At 40.0% G+C, this 19,455-nt stretch overlaps 1 protein-coding gene across 2 annotated transcripts in view; it reads left to right on the top strand.

The window, feature by feature from the left end:
- Nucleotides 1-18,452, top strand: part of LOC121862283 — a 41,667-nt gene extending 23,215 nt beyond the window's left edge. Inside the window, exons 11-14 of one of the 2 annotated variants that reach the window (XM_042360412.1) lie at nucleotides 1,806-2,066; nucleotides 9,133-9,893; nucleotides 11,713-11,851; nucleotides 17,751-18,452. In XM_042360412.1, coding sequence (XP_042216346.1) covers nucleotides 1,806-2,066; nucleotides 9,133-9,893; nucleotides 11,713-11,851; nucleotides 17,751-17,756 — 1,167 coding nt within the window. In that variant the 3' untranslated portion in view covers nucleotides 17,757-18,452. Of the gene's footprint in view, nucleotides 1-1,805; nucleotides 2,067-9,132; nucleotides 9,894-11,709; nucleotides 11,852-17,750 lie in introns of both variants that reach the window. The other variant, XM_042360411.1, reaches the window with a different exon arrangement.
- Nucleotides 18,453-19,455: the final 1,003 nt, after the last annotated feature.

Below are 19,455 nucleotides of genomic sequence, written 5' to 3'. Positions count from 1 at the left end.
CAGAGACACAAACTGACGCCATTCTGGGTGAGTCAAGTGGTTGTTTGGCACACTAAAAACTAGTTCCCTGTACTTCAATTATGTTAAATAATTGTTAAAATGACTAAAAATTTTAATATAAGACTTGGAAAATTATTGAATAGTACAACCTTCTTAATATTTACTCAAATGGTAACGAATTTAAGCCCTAAAACCGATTACTGTATTGGCGGACTAATACTACACCTGGTGAGCAGGTGAAAACATGTTGGGAAAAAATTCGTAAGGAATTCGTTAACCGAATTGAATATTCTTATGGAAGGTAATTCGTAAACCGAAATTTCGTTAACCGAGGGATCACTGTACATTAATATAAAAGTACCAAAAAAAATCAAAATTAAGAGGGTAGGGGTATATTATGTGTGGGAGATGGAGTGTACAGCTATATGAGAGTAGCAGGCTATTTGGCAACTCGCCAGGACTCACTGGACTACTGTATACATCACCATGGACATTTAAATCACATAAGTGTTCCACTGCCAAAAAATTAAAGTTTGGAAAGCCTTATTCAGTTTTATACAATGCAAAGAAATGGGATGAAAAGAAAAATACAAAACAACGGTATGTCTGGGTGTGTAGCCGGGAGGAGGAGGGAGGGAGTGCCGGTTGGACTGCTCACCTCCCTCACTCCTCAGCCTGTAATTCATTTATAACGACAGTATGCAATTTCACCATAATTTCCATATTTAGGTTCATTATGTACCTTGTTAATAAAACTATCATAAAATAAACAAATTTCCCCCCAAAAATCACAGTCGACTCTAAACGAGTTAGGGTAGGATTTCAGTAGGCGACCCAGCTTTTACGTGTCTAATCCCCTGAACTGTCCTTATGCTTGGGTCTTGCTCGAGACAACCCACCCAGCATCTCGTGCTCGCTCAGTGTGTTTTATCACTTCTCCTGCACGGAACTGAGAGATTTTCTCAATTTTCCAGAAATGCGCATGATTCCATCCTCGGAAACTCATTCCCATGCCTGGAATGGAAATATTTTTCCCAGAATTTTTTGGAAGGTTTTTAAAAAAAAAAAAACTCTCGCTAGTGGAGAGTTCTGGGGATCGAAGATTCCGGCGAACAGAGTGATTACTGTATCTCTATCTGAGCCTATGTCTCACCTCTGATCAGCTGGAACTTTTCATCAAACATTTGGCCCAATATATACTGGAATGCACATATTTGGAGATGGGGAATGACTTGTGAAATTTTTTTTTTGCTAATCATGTGTTTCCTTCATTGCACTTAAGAAACTTTTAATTCTCATACATTAAGAAGATGGAGAACATGTACTCCTGTATCACTGTATTTTTCACTGTTGAATATTGAAGTCTTTCCATCCTCCAAGGTCCGCAGTAAACTTTAGCACTTTTTCTTAGCTTTCACAAATTCTCATTTGTACTTTGCTGTTGCCATCCTTATTTAATATACTGTACAGTAGTTCCAAAATGTTTTATGCATCTTAAGTCACAATATGTACATAATAGGGATGATAGATGACATATATATTTCTAATACAGAGGTATCAAACAGTATACAGTATCTAAATTGAGTCACAGCACTTGGCCATGTGTCATTCTCAGTATTGTTTCCTTATTCTGTCAAATAAGAAATTTAGTCTTGCATTGATTCTCCTTAAAATTTCTTAGTGATTTGTGTTATGCCAAGACAAGCTTCTGCTTGTGCTATCCTTTTGTAGGTAAATTAAGACATATTGTTCCTTCATTAAAAATGATGAAGGAATATTGAAATAAAAACAAAATCTTGTTACAGACAAAGAAGCAAGCTATGAACACTGAATTACAATCTGTAAGCTCAACAGCGTCCAAAATCACTTCCCTTCTTCAGCGGCGTCTCATGTGCCGAACAGAGATACCCAAGGCCCTTACTTTCCGAGGTTATCAGAGTAATGTTTGTAATGAAGGCCAGAGTTCAGAACAACCCAAGATTGAGCAGTTACCAATGACACCTTTAAACATGATGGACTCCAGGGCTGAGCAGCAAACATCCAACTCTTCCCACCAGAATTCTGAGGTAAATTATGTAACATTGTCTTAAATGTCTATAGCTGCAAATAAAGTAAAAAAATTCACTATTATTATTAACAGGTACCTTACTGTACAGTATATTACAATATGTTTTACTGGCTATAACTTTAAAGCATCTAGAAACTCAAAGAATTAAGGAAGAGGAATTAATGTAGAGGTTTAAGGCTCTAGTTATAAGACAGACCTACAAAGATAATTCTTTACCAATTATTATCACGACAGCGTGGGCTGGGCTGCCCCGTGGTGTACAGCATACACGCCTTTCCCGCTCAGTTGGTGTTTGGTGCTGTGTACTAAAAAAATTGTTGTTTCTAATTCCCTTTAAAATTGCTGGCAAGCGTAAAAGTGAGAGCTCTCGTGGTTCTGATAAGAAAAGGAGACAATCAATTACTTTTGAGATGAAAATGAAAATAATGCAATATGAAAATGTAAAAATGGTAGCAACCATTTCACTCGACTTTGGCTTCTCTCACTCGACGATATCAACAATTTTGAAGGACAAGGAACGAATTCGTGAGGTAGTGAAAGGATCAGCACCTATGAAGGGAACAATAATAACAAAAAAAAAAGGTCCTCTCCACGAGATGGAAAAATTACTTGTGATGTGGATGGAAGATGAGCTGCAAAAGCGTGTACCCTTAAGCTTTCTAACCATACAGGCTAATCCAAGAAGCCTTTTCGAAAGCCTGAAAGAACAGGCAGGAGATGAGTGCGACCAAAACTTCACAGCAAGTCATGGGTGGTTCCAAAGGTTTAAGAAACATTACAGTTTGCACAGTGTAAAGGTGAGTGGAGAGGCAGCAAGTGCTGATGTGGGTGCTGCCAAAGCTTTTAAGGAGCTAGATTGTGTCATCGTGGAGGGAAATTATTTGCCTGAGCAAATATTTAATGTGGATGAAACTGGCGAAAACCATGCCGGGATTCAAGGCATTCAAGGACCGAATCACACTTTTCTTGGGGGCGAATGTAGCTGGTTTCAAGGTAAAACCCTTCATGATATATCATTCAGAGAACCCAAGGGCTTTTAAAAATGTCAGCAAGCACACACTGCCGGTGTTTTATCGAAGTAATAAAAAAGCATGGATGACCCTTGCACTGTTTGAGGATTGGTTCCTGGGTTGTTTCATTCCATGAGCCAAGGAGTATTGTCTGCAACAAGGGGTTGCATTCAATATTTTATTAATTTTAGATAATGCTCCGGGACACCCACCACATCTGGACGACCTGCACCCTGATGTTAAGGGAGTCTACCTTCCACCTAACACTACCTCTTATCATCCAACCCATGGATCAGGGTGCTATTGCTGCTTTTAAAGTGTATTATTTACGTACGACCTTCGCTCAGGCTATTGCTGCTACTGAAGGTGAGAAAACGCTCAGTTTTGGAAGGACTACAACATTTTGCAATGTACAAAGAACATAGCTGCAGCATGGGATGAGGTTACAGGTCAGTGCATGAATGGAATATGGAAGAAGGTCCTGAAAAGATATGTGAACAGTTTCAAAGGATTTAGTGAAGATGAAGCAATTTCTGAGATTAGTAACAAGATAGTGCAGATGGGTCAACAGCTGGAGTTAGAAATTGATAATGAAGATGTTGAGCAGTTGGTGAAAAGTGTAGCAGAAGACCTAAGTAACGAGGATCGTATTGAACTGGATGCACAGAAAATTGCAGAGGAAGAAGAGAGACAAAATGTAGAAGAACCTGCACCCCCCAAAAAGTTTTCAGTGAAACAAATGGCAGAGGCATTTGCTACTATTACTAAGGGGATGCAAATGTTTGAAGAAATGGATCAAAATGTTGAGCGTTTTGCAAAAGTTGACAGACTGATCCAAGATGCACGTGCTTGCTACAGGGAGATGTGCAATGAAAAGAAAAAGCAAACTGTGCAGTCTAAATTTGACATAGTTTTTAAGAAGTCTCCCACTGCTGTCTCCTCACGCCCCACCACTGCTGCCTCTACACTCCCTAAAGATGGTCCAATACCCTCAACAAGCAAGTATGTTAGCCTGTCTGAAGAAAGTGAACTTGATGACACACCCAGCCCTATCTCCTCCTCCTCTGCTTCGTCCAATTAATGTAGTCTACATGCTTAATTAAAAAATTATTGAGGCCCTGTGTGTATTCAGCTGACTACGTTAAAGGTAAGTTCACAGTAACACTTTATTCATTTTTCATTATTGATTACTTTTACTGTACTGAATTTACCATTTTAGAATTTCTCTATTATTTTTCGCTTTTTCGACTTACGACCAGGTCGTTGGGTCGAGGAGAGACTGTATATATTGATCCTCTAGAAACTTTTGTGACTGCACAGAGGGAGGGAGGAGGGGGGGAGATAAGGAGGCAATGTTGGTTTGACAGCTGACGCTCGTGGTCCCTACTCACTTAGCAGCTATTTTTAGCTCACCTTTGTGTCCAGGGTGGCCAATAATGCATATATTTACTGATCTTAATACTTATATGCTATAAATAATTAATTTAGAATATATTTGCATAAATTTTCATAAAAAGTGCTTGGCAACACTCACCAGTCGGTTTCCAGGCTGTCTTTGCGTTTGGTAGAGCAAGTAATGTATAAAATAATAATAATTCCACAAATAAATACATTTATAACATAATCATAGTAGTATTGTTTTACAGTAATACTACCCTACAATACAACTACAGTGATCCCTCGGTTAACGAGATTTCGGTTAACGATTTACCTTCCATAAGATTCTTAACTTCGGTTAACGAGCAATCCCTCGATTAATGAGTTTTTTACGAGCGGACTTCAACATGTTTTCGGTTGCATTTGGCGGTCCACCAGCTGTAGTATTAGTTCGCCAATACAGTAATTGGTTTTAGGGCTTAAATTCCTTACTATTTTTAGTAAATATCAAGGAGTTTATACTATTCAATAATTTTAAAAGTTTAATATTAACTTTTTTAGTCATTTTAACAATTATTGAACATAATTGAAGGTAAAGAAACTAGTTTCTGGCGTGCCATCCAGCCTGTTAACACACCAGACAGGCGTTAGTCTCTCTCTGTTTTCAGTGGAGGTAACATTTTGCTTGAGAGACTCTTCAACTAAACGCTTTTTTTCTGTGTTTCCAAGCAAATTATTGGTCATTTTGAAATTTATTTTACATATTGACAATATATTATGCTGTGCAGTGTTGATTTAAAGAAAATAATCTTGAATTACACCAAGAGAACTAAAATTTTATGGGTGAAATGGTGCCATGGGGTGAGTTCTCTTCCACCCGAAAGCCTTCTCTTCTCCCTTCTCCTCCACCCCCATTCTAATTCCCATCATCATCCAGGAGCCTTCTACATACACACTTCAAAGTAAGTGTACTTTTCTACCTTTTTTGTTGAATTTAGGCAATTTTCGGTGAGCTGGAACCAATTACCCAAAAACCCATTGAAACAATGGTTTCGGTTAACGAGCAACCTGCTGGAACGGATTGTGCTCGTTAACCGAGGGACCACTGTACACTACTTTTAGCAATATTAATTTGATACAACATGATAAAATGGGCAAACCATGAAAATGAAACAAACAAAGCAGGTAATTATGTTCAGGAAGCTTCCCTGTGGCCAAGCGTGTGGTATGACAGGCAAATAGTCACACTGGAACTTGATAACCTGCGCTGGGCATTTAAAGTGGCGGGAATAGGCACGCGTTCTGGAACGTCACCCGGGGCACGCTGGACGGACGTTTTGGAACGTCACTCAGGGCTTAAGGGATGATAATAATAACAACACTGCAATACAGGTAATAATAATTTTCATGCACTAAAGGCAGGATTGTATTAGGTTAATGCCTTAGTAGCCACCCAGTTTCTTGCTCTCTTTTTTTATAAACTTAATTGTAGTACTGTAGTTACTTTTTAACAGATTTAGTGGCTGGAGGATATCCATGTGGAGTCTGGAATGCATTCCATTTTTCCCAAAAGAACTTTGTTATCTGCAGAACTATAGAAACCTAACCTGCACAGAAATTGGGGGTTTACTGTATACTATTCTCCTTTTTAGAAGAATTGGGGAATTCTGACGGACAAGAATGGTTCGACAAATATTAAATGATGATAACATTTAATAAATCATTAAAAGGAGGCATTGTACTGTATTCAGGCAGCATGGCTAATACTTGGATCATTTCCTGTTAATGGTGGCTATGTTAGCCATCTTGGATTTCTTGGGCATTATATAGATATAAGACACATTTGAATTGTTATGTCAAGAACTTTCAATTGATACCAAGATTGTGTTGAAAACTCTCTTCAACATGTTTTACAGGGATCAGTCATACCCTCCACCCTCTGCCCTGCCTTCTGATATCATCTTTGAAATTGCCCCTTTTGAGGGTTAAATTATATACAGTGAACCCTCACTTTATGCGGTTAATTGAACCCACGGCGGCCCGCGTAAAGTGAACAACATAACATATGGGATTAATTGAAAAAGAGACCGGGCCGACCCCCAAACTCCACTTTTTCCCGACACAATACATACGTTTTACTAAAAATAACATCTTAACTTTATGATGGTATTCACACACACATAATATAGAAGGGAACAATCAATAAGAGAATAATATACTGAAGGTTAGGTTAGAAAAAAAAACAAGGTTGGGGTTAACACTTACATTAGTAGAAGAGATGGGTCGGCGTAGGGGAATGGAGGCTGGTTCCGAGGCAGAGGGCAGGCTACTGGCCCTCAGGTGAGTCTTCATCGGTGTCATCCACACTTACTAGTGCCTCCCTGACAAATCCCTCAAAGTCATCATCACTGTCTCTGCCTCTGTCACTATCACTGGCTTGGGCTGGCTGTGGTGGGTTGTGGGCGAAGAACCCTGTTATGCTTTGCTGACAGCTGGTGTTTATGTTGTCATGATAAACTTTGATGTAGGGCTCCATAGTCTGCAACAGCTGGGTAGTGAAGATTTCATACCTGTTAGCGTCAGGGTCGTCGGAAAGGAGGAGCTCGACTTTCTCAATACACTCGATGGCACCCCTTACATTACTATGGGATAAGCGGCGTTCTTCTTGGGATGACGCACCACCTGCCTCTTCACTGACATCATCATCTACCATCTCGTCGGTAGTCACATCAGGATCCCTTATCACCTCCAGGATGTCGTCGTTGGTGGTCTCGGAGAAGCCTGCAGCTGTAACACTCTGCGCAGCTTCTCTGGCAAGGTCCACTGCTACTGCAACAGTCTGAACCTCACCAGTCACAGATTTACTCTGCCTAACACCCGGAATGCCTTGCAACACCATGTCTCCATGCGTGACGAACAGTTGCTACAGACAGCTGATACCATGCCTCCACCAAGAAGTCCACAGCTTTCTTGACGTTGAATGTTCTCCAGAATTGTTTCAAAAGTACTTCTTGCTCTGCCAACTGTTGATCCTCGTCGTCTTCGCTCTTGCTATCGGTGTTGGTGTCACTCAGGTTACGCAACTCTTCCTTGGTGTTGGTGTAGTCGTTCAGGAGGTTGAATTTTTTAGCAGAGAATGCAGCTTTTACATTACAGATCAATTCTTGGTCCATGGGCTGTATTATAGACATAGTGTTGGGAGGAAGGAAGGCCACTTTTACGTTGGGGTGACGATCTAACAGTAGGGGCGAGTGTCCTGGTGCGTTGTCAAGCAGCAACAAAATCTTGAATGGCACATTCTGTTGCTCACAGAATTTCTTCACATCGGGAACGAAACAGTCATCAAACCAGGAGAGGGACAGTGTAGAGAACATCCACGCCTTACGTGCGGTCAGCCAGTGGACATTTAGCTTGGTCATGTCCATACTTTTGTAGGCGTGCGGCTTGCATGCTGTGTGGATCACCGATAACTTGAGCTTACAGGTTCCGGAGGCATTGGTGGTAAACAGGACGGTGATGCGCTCCTTCTGCATCTTCCGGCCCCGACACTTGCTGGCATTCTTCACAACGAAGGTCTTGGAAGGTAGCTTTTTCCAAAAAAGACCAGATTCGTCCATGTTAAACAACTGGTCGTCGGTGTACTGTCCTTCCTCCATAATCTCACGTAAAAACGGAGGAAATTCCCTAGCCGCAACACAGTCAGCACTAGCTTCTTCACCACCAATGTTGATATTGGTGATCTTGTTCCTCTTCTTAAATCTCTGTAACCACCCAGAGGAAGCATTAAAGGGTTTGGGCTCTGTAATTCCCATCTTTCGTGACACTGCAGCATACAGTTCACGTGCGTACTCCTTAACTGAGCGCGTGTCCACCGCCATGTTCCGTCGCGCCTGACGCACCAAGTAGCTCACAAGTAATTTTTCCATCTTGAGAAGCACCTGGTTGTGGGAATACTTGATCATAGAAGCACCTGTAGACTTTGTGATGTTCATGTGCTCCTTTATCTTGGCTGCATCCTTCTTAATTGTCCTGATAGTTGATTCGTTAACACCATGCTGGCGCGCGAGATCAACCTGTCTTGTTCTTTTCTCCAACTCTTGTATGATCTTATATTTGATTTCGTAGCTTAAGGAACGTCGTGTCTTCTTTGGCTTAGGGCGGCTGGGTCCAGGTAATGCAAGGTTTCTTTGTGGTGGTGGTGGTCCGGTGGAAGCCATTCTTATGGAACAATGGATACTGATATACATGGTGTAGCCGGGAGGGGTGTAACTGATGCGGTAGGTCAAGGGGCTTGAACGCTCCCACAGCGGGGCATGTCATAGTACTACATTATACCAATCACAGCTAGCAGGGAGGGAGGTAAGGATGCTTTGCCCAATCACAGTCCGCTACGTCATATGACGTCACCGATAACGCAACAAAGACATACACTGCGCAACCTACTCGCGCCACTTACACAACATGGCGGGAGGTTTGGATCCAAAAATGGCGCGGCGCGAGAGGACCGCCAGCTGCTCTCCGCGTAAAGGGGTACACGCACCGCGGAAAGTGAGCATTCCGTGTTCGGCAGGGTACCGCGTAAAGTGGGACCGCGTAAAGCGAGGGTTGACTGTAATTGTAATTAGCAAATAATAATAATAATATGGAAATTTAATTATACTGTATTTTCATTTTCAGGGATATAAGGCTTCCCATCATGAAGCAAGGGAAGCCTTTACATCAGGCAGCTTAATAGAGTCATGCAACTCGAACTATGGCCAACCAATGAATAAATTTTTTTGCACAACCAGCCAAAATGTGAAGACTTCCCCAGTGTTGATGGTGAATGGTGGACTGGTGCCTCTCACTGTAGCTCAGCCTGGGTCCCACACTGGTGCTCTCACTTCAACTCTTCCAAAGAACATGCAGGTGATCAAGGTCATAACGAGGACTGAAGGATTAAATCAACAGGAGTCCTCTACGGTCATTACAGTGTTACCAGCTGTACAAACACAAACTTTTAGTCAAAGTTCAGTTCCATCAAAACTTGTCATGCATGTTAATGGAGGATTCCAGCAAGTGTCTACAGGGACCTATACTAATGGTCAGAAAGTGACTGGGTCCAGCAATCCTTTGGGTGAAGGAGAAACTTTTTCTGAGTCATTACAAGGCAACCCCAGTCCTTGCACCATCTTCACAGTGTCTGGTAACCACAGTGGCCAGAGGGCTTTTGCCAGAGTGAGCTCTTCAAAATCTCCCATGAACTCCCAGCCAACAAAATGTTCCGCTACATCAGTATCCAGTGGCAATCTTTCTAAGATCCAGTTGTCCCAGTCTCAAGGATTGCAGTCTCAGCTGTCGGCCACAGGGTCAGGTGACCAAGTACCTGTAGGATTTGTACATCTCCAGTCGAATGTCAGTGCTGGATCAAAACCTTTAGTTGGTTGTCATCAAAATAGGTAAGATACAGTTTCTTCTAATGCATATCATCATCGTCATTATCACTACCATCAACAAAAAGAATTTTACACCCATTTTCCACTTTTGTGCAGGTTATTAACTGATGTAATTTCTTACACCCTCCCCCTATATCATTCTTGGCTCTCCATGTTTAAGCTCATGCTTCTCTTTATCCAATTGGTTTCCACCATTCTCCACAAACCCAAATCATCTCAGCATACCTGTATGCATAACATTGTCAATATTGTATTCTGAATAACCAGCTGCCCTTATAACTCTAAATAAAGTTTCCTATCTTTCTGTGGCATATTGCACATTCACCTCACCATTCACATTTCAGCTTGCCCAAACCTGTGTAGCTACTGTGTGTCATGTCATCCTTTTTAACTGCCCATGCCTCACTGCCATACAACATCATACTTCCCATGTCAGTTGCATACACCCTTCTTTTCATGCAGAGGGAAGGTAGTCTTGCCATCAATAAAAGGCAGCAACTCCCAAACCTTTTTCCAGCCTTTTCTGACTCCTGTAACTGAGTTAGTTCAAGCACCCCTCCAGCAATGATCATGTCATCCAGGTAACAGAACTCCTCAATACAGTCCAGGGATATACAGTACTGTATCCCAGTGTTGAGTTTCTCCAGCATTGCTTGGTTCCTGCAGATACAAGAAATTTAAGCTTAAAGTCAACAACAACCTGCAGTTTGCCATCTACTCGACTGCACCTGTTGTGTACCCACCTTCAACACTCGCACATTATGGAGTTGTTGCTAACACCTTTCTTACAGACAGTATTTGGCTGTCTTTTGCTTTCATCATATCATGAGTCTCTTACTTCGAACCTTTAGATTCATTCGTATTGGTTTCATGTTCTGGTTGGTACCGAGACAGTTTCAAACATCTGAAGCAGGCAGTGCAGTAATAGCTGGATGGGAGAGTTAACAAACTTTTGGGTGAGACTACTGTGATAAACAGAAGGGGGCTGAAGATTAACCCATATTTTCACTTCATATTCCTCACTTTCCTCGCTATTTACTCTCACAGTGGCTCTTGAGGCTTCATATAATGCCATAACCACGTGAACAAGACAATGCTTTCTCAATGCCCTCTTTGTGGCCAATATTTCACATGGAAACTCAAATGCCTTCTCGAAGTCTACAAATACAAAGTACAACTTTCTCTCCATCCCTAGACATTTCTCTTGTTACCTGGCCATAAATAGTACCCAGGTAGTCTCCCTACCTGGCATGAATCCAAACTGCATTTTTTTGCTTATGTCCCCTCTCTCCCATATCAGTTTCTTGGTTACCTTTTCCTCAACTTTCATAACCTTATCTAACAGTCCAGTTCCCTATATTTCCCATGTTTAAGTGCATCTTTACCCTTGTAAGTATTTACAACCACACTTCTGCCAGTCAGCTAGAACAACAAACTGACTAATCATTCCTGGATTTTTTCACTGTCAAATGATTCGTCTGAATTCACGGCCATATTTGCAATTCTGTCATCTATCATTTGAACATTAACTGATGCATCCTTGTCACTATTTATGCATCTTCTGCAAATAAGAAGTCTTGAAGACTGATACTTGACCCAGTGTTGGTCATAGGTCAAGCATTGTTAATCGCAGTGCTCAGTAAACATAACGGTAAAGTTTAAGATGTCACAATGACCTGTAGGGTTCAACCATAGAATGGGAACTTAGAATGCTTAGATCAGTGTTTATTATTTTGTAAAGTAGATTTTTGATTGAAAGATATTTTACTGTAATTATTTTGTGAAAGAACTATTTATGGCATTTCATTTTATGTTCCAGCAGCAGACAGTGGCAACCATCTCCTGAAGGTTCCAGCACTGACAGTGAGCTAGAGGAGATTTTTGGTAATTCCTTCAAGTTCACACGTCCCAAGAGTCTAGTCACTGGGATACCTAGTCAGGGTGGAGATCCAGGCAATAAGGTGAGACATTTTGTTATTCTGGCACATGCTATTGTCAGTGTTTATTTAGGTACTACTGTATTACTAATGATACTGTTTAAGTGTTGAAAAAATATATGCCTCTAAAAGGGAATTAGAAAGGGCATGTAGGAATTAATACACCCTGACCCCGCAAATTCCTGTTTCAAACATCCGTTTTTCTACAAATCTGTGCTTTTTTTTGACCATTACCCAGTTACCGTGTTACTCACTTGTCTGTTTGTTTCAGAAAAAAAAAAACTTTGGGACTGCCAAAAAACATTACAATAATTGTTCTGAAATTTAAAGAAAATTATTGCAATCATTATGAAAGCTTAATCAGTTCAATATTCAAGTTTGAGTATGTAAATAAACATGTAATCTATATCACTCAAGACATTATAATTTGCCCTAGTAAACCATTTTCTTTATTACAGATCAAAAGACTAAGAATTACACTAATGTACTCTAATGTGGCTTAGAAATGAAGAAATATAATAAAAAACTAAAATAAGTAAAAAAGGAGAGAGAGAGAGAGAGAGAGAGAGAGAGAGAGAGAGAGAGAGAGAGAGAGAGAGAGAGAGAGAGAGAGAGAGAGAGAGAGAGAGAGAGAGAGAGAGAGAGAGAGAGAGAGAGAGAGAGAGAGAGAGAGAGAGAGAGAGAGAGAGAGAGAGAGAGAGAGAGAGAGAGAGAGAGAGAGAGAGAGAGAGAGAGAGAGAGAGAGAGAGAGAGAGAGAGAGAGAGAGAGAGAGAGAGAGAGAGAGAGAGAGAGAGAGAGAGAGAGAGAGAGAGAGAGAGAGAGAGAGAGAGAGAGAGAGAGAGAGAGAGAGAGAGAGAGAGAGAGAGAGAGAGAGAGAGAGAGAGAGAGAGAGAGAGAGAGAGAGAGAGAGAGAGAGAGAGAGAGAGAGAGAGAGAGAGAGAGAGAGAGAGAGAGAGAGAGAGAGAGAGAGAGAGAGAGAGAGAGAGAGAGAGAGAGAGAGAGAGAGAGAGAGAGAGAGAGAGAGAGAGAGAGAGAGAGAGAGAGAGAGAGAGAGAGAGAGAGAGAGAGAGAGAGAGAGAGAGCAGAGAGAGAGAGAGAGACTTTTTAAGTTCTGCAGCCCTAAGGCTGAAAATATACATTGGACATAAATGACTTTTACATACAATGGTGGTTTAACAAAAGCCTTCATTAGAGAAAGGTAAAGGACATACAGTGAACATCCAGTTTAATGTTTACAGTGGAGGTCATGTAGATCATGTACGCTGAGGTGTTGAACAGCAGACACGTAGCGTAGTAACTCCCTCACAGATGGTGTTATGAGGGACCTCACGTGGTGTAGTAATTCCCCCACAGATGGTGTTATGAGGGACCTCACGTGGTGTAGTAATTCCCTCACAGATGGTGTTATGAGGGGCCTCACGTGGTGTAGTAATTCCCCCACTGATGGTGTTATGAGGGACCTCATGTGGTGTAGTAATTCCCCCACAGATGATGTTATGAGGGAACTCACTTGGTGTAGTAATTCCCTCACAGATGGTGTTATGAGGGGCGTCATGTGGTGTAGTAATCCCTCACAGATGGTGTTATGAGGGGCTCACGTGGTGTAGTCCCTCACAGATAGTGTTATGAGGGGCTTGACGTGGTGTAGTAATTCCCTCACAGGTGGTGTTATGAGGGGCATCACGTGGTGTAGTAATTCCCTCACAGATGGTGTTATGGGGGGCTTGACGTGGTGTAGTAATTCCCTCACAGATGGTGTTATGAGGGGCTTGACGTGGTGTAGTAATTCCCTCACAGATGGTGTTATGAGGGGCATCACGTGGTGTAGTAATTCCCTCACAGATGGTGTTATGAGGGGCATCACGTGGTGTAGTAATTCCCTCAAAGATGGTGTTATGAGGAACCTCACATGATGCTGTAGCAACTCATTCACTACATGGTGTCGTAGCATCATGGGGACACCACTTGGTCTGGTGTCACAGGACCTCACTCACTCAAGTGAGTGTGCGTGCATGCACACTCCGTCACCGACTCACCTGGGTCCCTTCCCCCGATGTGACGTCATAGCATACACTCACGTCCCGGAGTCAGCTGGTTGACTGCCTGACTGGACTGTGTGGTGTCGCTTAGATGATGACTTGAGTGTGGAAAGAGCTACTTTTGTACATAAATTGTGTGCTGTTGTATTATGATATATTACAGATCAATTTTGTTGTTTATCATAGCAATTTTTTTTTTATAAAGTGGTTATGACACTACTGGTGGCAGACACATGATTAAATTACTTTAGTTGTGTTCAGATTGTTGGGTTAAATTTGAATTTGTACTGAACAGGGACAAAGTTGGGATACCTGAAAGATTCAGATAGTTGGAATTCAGATAAAATGAATTGAACTGTAAATTAAATAAAATCTACAACACTGGATTTACCGTAATAGTGGAGACATTCTGCATACAATGGTTGGCCTGACATGAATGGAGGAGGTTGCTGGGTGCTACTGGGTCAGTACTACAGGAACCAAATATTACCAGGGAGTGCTGAATATTATTTCTGGTGTCCTAGATACTCTGTGGTGCAATTTATACCCAAAATATTGGGGTGCTACAGCTCCCTCCCTTCCCTCATCCATGTACTGGGTGGATTGAGAGGGGGAGGATGGTGTGGCACACACTAAAGAACTGACTAATAATGGAGTGTGTGCGGGAGATGCCCATCTGCCATTTCCGTGAATGTATTATATCAAGCACAGTATGAATAGAATATCACTAATATAAGAGTATTTTAACCGAAAACTACTAAAACAACGAGTAACATATCTTGAACATCGGAAGGTGAGGTAAAATCTTTTGTTTTCATGTAGTTTATCCTAATTTACATTGAAATGCATTAAGTTTCAGCAAAACTACTATTTATTTCTGAGAATATGGAAATGTAATATTTTGCTGAAATGACGTACATATTACAGTGGAAAGTGACGAAAGCAATGACTTTCACTTTCTTTCGTTCAAAAGATGTTACTGTAATCCCTTTTCGAATGGTTTTCAGTTAAAAAACTGTTGTATTACAATAATATTCTATCCTAATTCACTTGTGATGCAACAGTTTTTTTTAACTGAAAACCATTCGAAAAGCGATTACGGTAACATCTTTTGAAGGAAAGAAAGCGAAAGTCATTGTTTTCGTCACGATTTTATCGCACTTTCCACTGTAATACGTATCTCATTTCAGCAAAAATATTACATTTCCGTGAATGTAGTATATCAAGCACAGTATGAATAGAATATCATTGTAATATAACAGTATTTTAACCGAAAACTATTAAAAAAATGAGTAACATCTCTTGAACATCGGAAGGTTAGGTAAAGTCTTTTGTTTTCGTCATGTATTTTATCCTATTTTACATTGAAATACATCACGTTTCAGCAAAACTACTATTTATTTCTGAGAATATATTCATTCAGGCACAGTTTAGGTAAAATATACATGTGCTGTAACATTTTTTTAACTGAAAACTATTCGAAAAACACGTACCCTCTAGCCCTGTTCAAGGAGAAGACTGGGAGGAGCTGTTTGGTGCTTAAGACGATGACAAGGAAAATGATTTTGATGGGTTTTAATGAAAATATTTAGAAAGACCCTGGCACTGTCAAGGAAAGTGGCTGCTGAAGGCTTCCAGGACATGGCAGAGGACGAGATTAGGGAGCTAATTGAAGAGCACGACACTGAGCTGACCGAGGAGGATCTACAGGAGTTAGTAGGCTCAGGCAAGGAAGAGGAAGCGAAAGGGAAAGAGGAAGAGCACCAAGAAATAACATTGGAGAAGTTGGGGGAGATGACCAGGAATATTGAGGCACTGAAAAACCTGGCCTATAGTATGGACCCCTCCATGGTGCGTGCCCTGAAATTCATACGAGGGATGGATAACGTTTTTGCTCCATACAAAAACATCATGGAAGAAATGAAAAGAAAGAGACGACAACTCCCCATCACCATGTTCTTTGATCACCGAAGGAGAGATTTAACACCATCAATCACTGGCGGCATTGAGGAAGCAGCTGAATCCACCGTCGCCCCCACTTCACCACCCGTTATGGAATTGAGTGACGATGACCCCCGTCCTGTCGCCGAGGATAGGTACTGTACAGTAAAGTGAAATTTTTATCTATTTTTTTTTAATAGCTTTTCTTGTCATGTTTATTGTTTGTAAAAATGCACAGCACAGTACAGTTCAGTACTGTACATAGGAAGTGGAGGTGCAGTTATTCACAAAACATTTGTGTTCGTTGTCGGCAGTAGAGAGGGGGTGGAGGAGGCAGAGGAGAGAGCGAGTTGGGAGGGGTGGTGACTTTGGACGCGGGAGCAGGGACAAGTGGAGATGTCAGCCAGTACATTATGGGTGTATTAATTGTTTTTATAGCTATTTTTGCATTTTAATATTAAATATTGTACATTACGTTTCAACAAAACTACCATTTATTTCTGAGAACATGGAAATGTAATATTTTTGCTGAAATGATGTACGTATTACAGTAGAAAGTGGGATAAAATTGTGACGAAAGCAATGACTTTCTCTTTCTTTCATTCAAAAGATGTTACCGTAATCGCTTTTTGAATGGTTTTCAGTTGTGGGATTATAAGGCTAATGATAGGATAGAATATTATTGTAATACAGTACGAGTACAACAGTTTTTTAACTGAAAACCATTCGAAAAGCGATTACGGTAAAATCTTTTGAACAACGAAAGAAAGCGAAAGTCATTGTTTTCATGTTTCCACTGTAATATGTACGTCATTCCAGCAAAAATATTATATTTCCATATTTATTTCTGAGAATACGTATATTCATTCAGTCACAGTTAAGGTAAAATATACTTGTGATGTAATATTTTAATGAAAATACGGTATCGTAGTTTTCTTTTGTTTCAAATTTAATTAACAAAGATTGTTGTTTCAAATGTTATGAATAAAAATTTATGTACAGTATCTATAAATAAACTTTAATAAATGAATACTTTATGTTTTACATCGTCCTGTGCTACCATACCATGGATTTGGCTACTTTGGACTTGCTATGATGACGCAAGAGATCTGCCCTGGCAACTGTACTGACACTCACAGCTGGTGGTGCGTTGGTGCATCGTTTCCATTGTTTACTGGTAGTTACTGGTAAATATTTTTCAACCTAACGAAACTATTACCCGTTTAGAGGTCAACCCCCAATTTTTTGTAAAATAATTTGGTCTTAAAAACTCGAACTATACACAGGTATATACGGTAAATAAGGACATGGGGGGCCAGGGTTTGTTTTGGGGGGGGGGGGCAGCAAAAATACGCTGATTTTTAACATCCATGGGTATCTCTGTTACGTAACCCCCGCGTATGTTAAGGGCCGACTCTACAGTACTCTGGTGTTTTTTCAGGTTACAGTAATTGTCTGCATCTTCTGATGTTTCCCCCCAAAATATGATTTTTTTGTTTTATTTATTTATTAATTTTTTTCATAAGTTGAAACCTGATTTTTTTTCTCTCCCTCCCCATAACTTTGATTTTACATAAACTTGGTCTTAGTAAATCAGGGACTGCCTGTACAACTATGGCTAAATAATATATACTGGTATTGAAAAACTTTAGGGCAGTATCTTTGAGGTTTTAAAGGGTGTTGGTTACTGAAACCATTTAACCACAGAAAAGTAACCATCATAAGCATTCCCTTTATCCTCAAAAAAATTCCTCATTTTACCCTTCTAGTTGCCTTTTTCAACAGGCTGGGGACTGTGGAGGATGTGTTCTCTTATGACCTGACTTAAATCCTAACTTTGCAAGAACATTTTTTGTGAACTGGATATTATGAAGAGTAGCCCTTGCAGTATGACTGAAAACTTTGATTCATTCTTTAATATATATTTGTTTGTCATGAGCAGGTGTGAAGAATCCAACAAGGGCTTCATCAAGCCAGTTACTGCCTCCTGTGTGCTCCAGTTTGGTAAAACAAAACAGTCACCGGATACCCAAGCTGACGCCATCAGGTAGTTGCCCTCCATGCATAACATCACAGTGTAAACATCGTGACATTAAAACACTTTCTCAGATTGGAAAAAAGTCTCAAGTGTTGAGTCACAGGAATAAAGAAAAATTTACTGTGACTCCATATCAGCAAGACTTAAGAGTTGTGTGAAGTCTTCATTTTTTTGTGGTAGCAGACACACATTAGAACATAACATAAAGTCGGTGAAAGTAAAATGTGTATTATTTTGAAGTGCCTTAAGTTAATTTCATGACAGTTGATTTTGTATGATAGAGAAGATGTCATCTATCCCTTGATTATAATAGGAGTAAAATAGGTGGATAATATTATAATGATATTGTGTTGTAAACATGTGGTATTTTACAGGTGATGACAAATATTTAGTACAAGTGCCTTACAAAATCTATATCTTAGTCATTCATTTTGTAAAGAACACTTTTTATGGGCAAAGTAAAGGGTAGGGTAAATGTACAGTACTGTGTAACATTGTATCATGTAAATTATTCAAATTAGCTTGAAGAAAGGGTCATAATGATGGCTCATTTCTTGGCTTGTATTGAATATAACAAAGTTAATTACTGTACAAGTGTTTTTAAACATTGTGTATATATATATATATATATATATATATATATATATATATATATATATATATATATATATATATATATATATATATATACAGTGGTACCCCACTTAACGCGGTCAATTGAACCCAGAGGGTCCCGCGTTAAGTGAAAACCGCGTTAAGTGAATAACAGAACATATGGGATTAATTCCAATAGAACCCAGCCCGACCCCCAAACTCCACTTTTTGACGACAAATAACTATGTTGTAGTAAAAATAACATCTTAATTTTATGATGGTACATGCACACAATTAATACTTAAGAGAAATAGAAATACAGTCGCCAAGTTAATGTCCATTCAAATAATGGACTCAACTCCCTCCCTCTCACACTACAGTACACAGCCAGCTAACAGATGGTCGGTCGGTCCCTCCCTCCCCCCAACCCCCCACCAACCGTCCCAAGGAGATGTGTGGGATAACCTCAAACTAAAGTTAGGAAAATATAATTGACATTGCTGGATTCCTTGTAAGACCAGGAATATTTTGAATATAAATGTCATATATTTTTCACAAAAGATAACATACTTACACAGATTAAACATTTTATCTAAAAATTGTATGTTTAATGCAAAAAATATGTTGTTTATATTCAAAATGATCACCAAATTATAAGAATTCCAGCAATGTAAATTATATTCTGGCCGGATAATTTGTATGAATTTTATGAGCTAAAACAAATATCTTCAGTTAATAAAAAAAAAAATATATTCTTCAACACTATCTGTCAATCAAAGTACCCCACCTTGCCTTCCCCCCCTCTTCCAACCGCGTGGTCAGTCCCAACCCTCCCCCCACCCCCACCAATCCTCCATTCAAGAGTTTTTAACATTTAGTATTAAATAATACCTCAGATTAAAGTTAGGATAATATAATTGACATTGCTGGATTCCTTGTAAGACCAGGAATATTTTGAATATAAATGTCATATATTTTGGACAAAAGATAACATACTTACTCAGATTAAACATTT

Source organism: Homarus americanus, unplaced genomic scaffold (genome assembly GCF_018991925.1).
Source record: "Homarus americanus isolate GMGI-L3 unplaced genomic scaffold, GMGI_Hamer_2.0 scaffold31037, whole genome shotgun sequence".
In the NCBI taxonomy this organism is placed as follows: Eukaryota; Metazoa; Arthropoda; class Malacostraca; order Decapoda; family Nephropidae; genus Homarus; species Homarus americanus.
This window is presented reverse-complemented; position numbering and strand designations above follow the sequence as displayed.